This window comes from Chrysochloris asiatica, unplaced genomic scaffold, assembly GCF_000296735.1.
Source record: "Chrysochloris asiatica unplaced genomic scaffold, ChrAsi1.0 scaffold00039, whole genome shotgun sequence".
In the NCBI taxonomy this organism is placed as follows: domain Eukaryota; kingdom Metazoa; phylum Chordata; class Mammalia; order Afrosoricida; family Chrysochloridae; genus Chrysochloris; species Chrysochloris asiatica.
Genome location: NW_006408557.1, coordinates 19,792,270 through 19,799,014, shown reverse-complemented (window position 1 = coordinate 19,799,014; position 6,745 = coordinate 19,792,270). Strand labels below are relative to the sequence as shown.

General features: G+C 54.0%; 1 protein-coding gene across 1 annotated transcript; it reads right to left on the bottom strand.

Moving 5' to 3' along the window:
* Window positions 1-5,161: 5,161 nt before the first annotated feature.
* Window positions 5,162-6,154, bottom strand: FOXS1 (forkhead box S1). The gene has a single exon (XM_006860707.1). The coding sequence runs from the start codon at window positions 6,152-6,154 to the stop codon at window positions 5,162-5,164; it is 993 nt and encodes a 330-aa protein (XP_006860769.1).
* Between the last annotated feature and the right edge of the window lie 591 nt (window positions 6,155-6,745).

The window sequence follows — 6,745 nt, the reverse complement described above, 5'->3', positions numbered from 1 at the left end:
GTGGCTGTAGAGAAGAACATCGTGCTTGGTAAAGTCTGTGGAAAAAAGGAAGACTCCCAATGAGATGGATTGGCATGGTGGCAGAAGCCCTGGGCTCAAGGGTAACAGTGACTGTGAGGATGGTGCACGACGAGGCAATGTTTTGTTCTTTTGTACATAGGGTCACACTCTAAGTGGTATTGACTCGATGGCACCTAACAACAACAAGTAGTGTGTGGCGGGGTCCCTGAGTGGTGCAAATGGCTAACATGTTAGGCTGTTAACAAAAAGGTTGGTAGTTTGAATCCACCCAGAAGCACCTCAGAAGAAAGCCCTGGGAATTGACTTCTGAGAAATCAACCAATGAAAATCCTGTGGAGCACATTCTATTCTGACAGATGTGGGGTTGCCTTTAGTTGGTGTTAACTCCATACATATTCTAAATGCTATGGAAACGGGTATAGGGAGGCGGATCTCACATGTGTAAAGTCTGAGTTCCCGACCAGACAGAATGAGTTCAAATCTACTTCTTGCCCTCTTTGAGCCTCAGTTTCCTGTCTGTAAAATGAGGTAATAATAGCGCCTGCTTCCCAGGGTCAATGTGAACATTCCAGGGGGTAATGTAGGCAAAGTGCCTGGTACCTGGGCTTGTGCTTCTGTTGTTTTGTGAGCCCCTACTAGCAGTTCGAAACTACCAGCTGCTTGGGAGAAAAATAAGGCTTTCTGATCCTGTAAAGATTTACAGCCTTGGAAACCCTGTTCAGGGTCGCTATGGGTCAGAACCGACTCGACGGCACATAACAACAACAACTATGTTCCACACATTGTTCTAGTGGGGACAAGCAGTGAATGTCCTCCTGGAGCTTTGAGAAACTGGGGAGCAATAAATGAATTTCAAAAGTGTTGGGTGTGGGCATGGGGGATGTGGTGGTTTGAACTGAAGGAGTGACCCCCATGGTGTTGATGAAAGACTGTTTCAGGCAGAAAGATGAGCAAGTGCAAAGGCTCTGAGGCTGGAATAGAAGATGATGTCATCACATAGACCTTACAGGCTGTTGCAAGGACTGTGGTAAGCACTTTACAAACATTAACTCATGTAACCTCACAATGCCCCCACATTTTACGTAAAAGGGAAACTCAGAGAGGTGAAGGAACTTGACCAAGGCCACACAGCAATAAAGTGGTGGAGCTGAGATCTACACCCAGGCAGTTGGGGTGCAGAGCTTGTGCATGAAACACTGCACACACTTCCTAGGACAGCCTAGTCTACAGTTTGGGGAGTGGATGTTTTGTCAGAGGTCTGGATTCCTGGGTTCTGTACACTCCCGGCAGAGGGATGTGCCAGGCTGGCCAACACAACCTCCCCCTCCTTCCTCATCCCTATGGCAGCCTTGGAGCACTGCCCCTCCATGGGTGAGGGTTTCCCACCCCTAGTGGAGGCAGTTTCTGGAGTGTGGGAAGGAGTGTTGAACTTTGGGCTGTAGAATGCCATCCATGAAGAAGGGAAGGAAGTGGGTGGGTGAGCCAGCAAAGCAGGGAGATAAGAGGTGGGGTTGGAGGAGCCAGGCAGGGGAAGGTCCAGTTCTGTGGGTGGGGGTGGACTGTGGGGGCAGGAAGGCCTTCCCACCCTGCCTTGGGGTGAGGGGAGGGGCGGGGGAGAAGAAGCAAAGCACAGAGGACCAGCAGGTGAAAATGTTGCCAGATGGCTGTGAGGAGGGACTTCCTCTGAAGGCACGGGCACCTTTTCTGGGTGGGTGTGCTCAAGCCAAAACCGACACCCACTTGAGGCTGTAGAGGGGGTTCAGAAATCAGGAGACACCCTTCCCACTCTGCTATTTCAAGAATCTGAGCTGCTAAGATTAAAAAATGCTCAAAGATTCTGAAAGTCCACCAATTCTACCATTTTAGGATTTGATTTGGCCTAACTCTGTAAGGACTTAGGATTCTGTAGGAGTCTCTGTGTGATGCAAAAAGTATGCACCCAGAAGCACCTCAAAAGTAAGGCCCGGCAACCTGCTTCTGAAAGGTCACAGCCTTAAAAAAAAAACCCCAGAGCAATTTTACTTGGCACACATAGGGTTGTCTTGAGTTGAAATAGAATTGACAACATCTAATAACAAGAACTCTGCAAGGCAACTTGGTACCTTTCTGTTGAGCCCTGGTGGTGTTGTGGGTTAGGCCTTGGACTGCTAACCTCAAAGTTGACAGTTCAAAACCCATCGGCCACTCAGCAGGAGAAAGATGAGGCTCTTTTCTCAGAAACCCTGTATCTGGTCACTGTGAGTCAGAATTGACTTGACAGCTGTAGGCTTGTTTGATTTTTGGAAACTGCTGAGCAGATGGGGCAAGGGCTCCTTCCAAGAGAGACATAACTAACAACCGCATACAGTTAAGGCAGCAGGGGTGGGACAATGGATGGGTTGGGAAGGCAGTTCTATTCCTGCGTTGCAGTGTGGCCTTGGGTACATCATTTGCCTTCTCTGGTTTTCATCTCTCCATCTGTTAACCCAGTTTAGGAATTCTGAATCTCCACTTAACTACTCACTCCTTGACACACCAAGGTGGGGGTGGCCAGGCAAGAGCCAGAGAGTATCTGTTGGTCATGGAAAAAATGTGAGGGCAGGAGGCCCAGTGGGTGGGGTCCCCGGCCTGGGCAGCTAGCTGTGGGCAAGATGAGATCATGGCGTCTGGGCCTCCCAGTCCAGCACCTCTGAGCCTGGGTCCTCCTTGTGGACATCCCTTGGGTCAGACAGTCAAGCCACTCAGGTCCCCAATCACTGGGCAACCAAGTGAAACCAAGGCACAGAGAGGGTGGGTACTGCAAGTCCTAAGCAGTAATAAGTTCAGGGGTCCTATTTGGGGAAGGGGTAGAGAAGGGACTCAAGGGCAGAGTTGCGTCTATGCACCTGGGTGTGGTTGGCCCTTTTGCATGTTCCCCAGGGTGGGGATAGGTGGACAGGCCTCTATCCCAGTTCAGGTGCCACACCTCCTTAGGGGATAGGTTGGTCAGGATGCTGGTGTGGGACTGAGGTCACTAGATTTGTAAATTCCTTCTTCTCTGACTTAACCAAGAAAGGACCACTTGCTCTATGAATCTGCTTAACTGTCTCTCTCTCTCCACCATTCACACACATACCTTGAGGGACAATGACCCACGCAAGTACAAAGCTACAGAGGAGCTCCCTTGCCCATACCTTTCACACCAGGACATTTGCTCCCTCCCTTGATCCATGCCCAGATGACATAGAACAGATCCTCATTCCTTCTCTCTTGCTTGGTGGGTTCCTGGGGTAGGGTCTGACAGGTATGGTGGGGAGGAGCCCTTTGCTGGCCATGCATTTTCACAACCCCTTTTGGCCTCAGTGAACCCCTACCCACTGGTCCCCTCCACCCGGACCAGGAGTCTGTGGGAACCAGACAGTTTGGGCTGTCCAGCCGGCTCGCTTCCTCCTGGGCCCCTGGGGACCTGCGAGGGAGGAGGGAGCAGCAGAGGCTGAAGTCGGTGGCCGCCTGCCAAGGAAGGAGGGCCTCTGGAAAGGGCCAGTTACCGATGATGAGTTTCCAACCCCTGGGTCCCCAGAGTCCTTTTATACCTCATGGGGCAGGAGACCCTCCAGCACCCACCCACCCCTGATGTCTAAAACAAAGGCTAGGTTGGGAGTGCCCCCAGTGTCTCAAGATCCTAGGACTCTTCTCATACCCATGAGCAAGATGGGAGAACTGAGGCTTGGACGGAGGAAGCCATTTGCCTCGGCTCCTCCTGGTACTAGGGGTGGAGCAATGAGATTTCAGATTTCATGTCGGGGACCATGAACTCCAAGGGGCATTTAGAGAAGGTCAAAGGTCAGGGCTCAGACAGTTCTGATCTGTGCTCAGGACAGCCATGTTGCCCTCCGCCAATGCCCCCATGAGAGAAACACTTTTGTAAAGAGTCACCAGGAGATCGCAGAGAGCTGGGCGTTCAGAGGAGGCCCCCCCCCCCCCACCACCTTTAGTGTGGGATCTAGGAGAAGGAGCCAGATAGCTAATTCTGAGCCTTGGGTTCTCTGTCTGTACAATGGGTCGTAGTTGAGTTGATTTTGACGCATATCGTCGTCATGTGACAGAGTAGACCTGCCACGTGGGGTTTCCTGAAATCCTGTAATCTTTACAGAGAAGCAGACCAGCAGAATTTCTCCCATGGAGTGAGTTCCTGGCTGGGTTCAAACCGCCAGCCTTGCAGTTAGCAGCCAAGAGTGCTTAGCCATTGTGCCATCACGGCTCCCAAACCATGGGTAAAGGGTGCCTTTTCAGCTCTGGCATTCTAGGGTTTCACAATAGCCTTTTCTCCTCTGGGACCACCACCGGCTCTGCTCTGATCCTACTTCATACCTCTACGTTTTCTCTCTAATTACAGGTGGGGGCTGGAGGGCAGAGGTGGCTGAAGAGTCTGCCTTTGGAGCCACGCAGACCTGGATATGGGGTCTTCTCTGTCACTCATTTGCCATCTGGACTAGTAACTAGTGAGTCCCAAACTCTGGAGCCTCAGTTTCTATCACTGTAAAATGAGGCTGACATTCCACACCACACAGGATTTGGTGACTTGATTCAGGAAAAGTCCAAGAGAGAATAAATGCCACAAATGGACAGCTCTTAGGACTGTTGGTAATGGGGGCGCTGAGTCACAGGGTTTGGGGCTGGAGAATTTGCCCCGAAGCCCAACCTAGCCTCAGCCCTGCCTGGTCTTGCTCCTGATTTATTCCCTCCCCCACTCTCCCTTCCTTTCCCTTCCTTGGAAACTCCCGGAGAAAGTCCCCAGAAAGTTTCATATGGGACATTTCTATCTGAGGGTCCCTTGACCAGCTGAATACACCCCTCACCCTCACAAACCATCAGGTGTCCTGGCCCCCAGTTCCCAACCATCCAGCAGGCTGACCCTTGTCATCACTCTAGCTTTATTGGCCCTGAGAGGCATGGAGCAAACCCCAAGGGGCCCTGCCCACTTCCCCTCACCCCAAGTTTGTCCTGAGGCCCTGAGGGCCTGGCTGAACATTCACTGCTCCAGTCCTGGCTTCCTGGCCTGGTTGTCCTTAGCTTGCCGGGGCTGAGTCCTTCATGAGCTCTCCAGGTCACAGAGTCAGGCGCAGCCCAGTGGGTGGTGGTCGCAGGGGCCCTGCAGGTACTGTCCAAGATCAGGCTGCCTTCACTCAAAGAAGAACATTCCTGGTGTCCGGTATAGGCAGGGGGTCAGCCCCAATGGGTAGCTGGAACCTCCCTGGACAGGGAAGCTGCCTGCAACCCAGGGTTCTTTATGGTCAGCTTGCAGGGGCAGCGGGGCCCTGAGTGAGGCTGGAGGGGTGGGGGATGCAGGGGAAGGAGCTGTTGAGGTCAAGAGGTGCTCAAGGCCTGGATCGGCCCCCATGCAGAAATTTAGTGCTTGCAGCCGGCATTGGTAGCTGCTCCCAATGCCTGCCTCGGTGGTCAAGATGGGTGTAGGGGTCTTGCGAAAGCCCTCAGGCTCAGAAAAGCCAGCAGGGAAGCCAAATGCTGGGCATGGGGAGGATGATGTGGCCACAGGGAGCTCTCCGGGGCCTGCCTGCTTGGGCGTGGGCATCTCTTTGGACTCCGTGGGCAGCTGAGGCCTTGCATTAGTGGTTGCTGGGCACATGCTGGCTGGCAAGGCCCCGACCAGACCCCCAAAGCTTAGGCCCTTGGGCTCTGGCAGCTCAGGTGGGAATGGGCACTGCCTGCCAGTTGCAGAGTCAGGAGGTCCTGGGTCCTGGCTGGTCACTCGGAGGGGTCCACGGCGGGTCTTGGCAGGGCCCTTGGGGCCCTCAGCACCTGCTCGCCGGGTGAAGCGCCGACGTCTGCGCAGGAAGCTGCCATGCTCGAACATGTCGTGGCAGTCGGGGTCCAGCGTCCAGTAGCTGCCCTTGCCTGGCTTGCGGTCATCGCGAGGTACTTTGACAAAGCACTCGTTGAGTGACAGGTTGTGGCGGATGCTGTTCTGCCAGCCAGGTCGATTGTGGCGGTAGAAGGCGAAGCGGCCCATGATGTAGCGGTAGATGCCGCTGAGTGTGGCCCTCTGGCCCGGGGAGCTCTGGATGGCCATGACGATCAGAGCTATGTAGCTGTAGGGAGGCTTGGTTGGTTCGGCCGCGGGGGCCAGGGGCCCGGGTGGGGACTGCTGCTGCATGCTGGCCGGGCTGGCGGATGCCGGGACCACAGGGCCAGGCACTGCGTCCAGGGCTGGCGTCCGGCACAGCCTGCCCAGGCTGGTTAAAAGGCCTACTGGCCCGGCCTCCCAGCCCAGAAAGGCAAAAAGGGGTGGGCCTGCCGGCTGCCCTCCCTTCCTCCCAGGCCCCCCTCCCTCAAGGCCCATGAGGGGAGGAGAGGCCGGGACTGGGAAGCTGTGAGAAGCTGCCAGGGGTGACATGGGGGGGGTGGGGGAAGGATTGAGACCCTCAGCCCACATGTGCTGGGTGATAGTGTCTGGGGAGGGACAGGATGTGAAACTAAGGAGGATGGAGGCAGAAACCAAAAGAGATGGAGACAGAGAGACAGAGACAGAAAATTGGGGGGCAGAGGAAAGAGAGACAGAAGTAGAAACAGAGATGGATAAATAAAAGACAGAAAAAAATAGACACACACACAGAGTTTGAGAAAGAGGGAGAGAGAGAATCACTGTGAGAGACAGAAAAAAATACACAGAGACAGAAGTGCAAACACCGGGAAGGAGGGGAGTGAAGAGAGAGAAGTGTTTGGATGAGAGCAGAGGGAGGTGGAA

Bases quoted from the DNA above. Each gene is read 5' to 3' on its own strand.
- FOXS1 (XM_006860707.1), bottom strand. From the start codon at position 6,154: ATGCAGCAGCAGTCCCCACCCGGGCCCCTGGCCCCCGCGGCCGAACCA.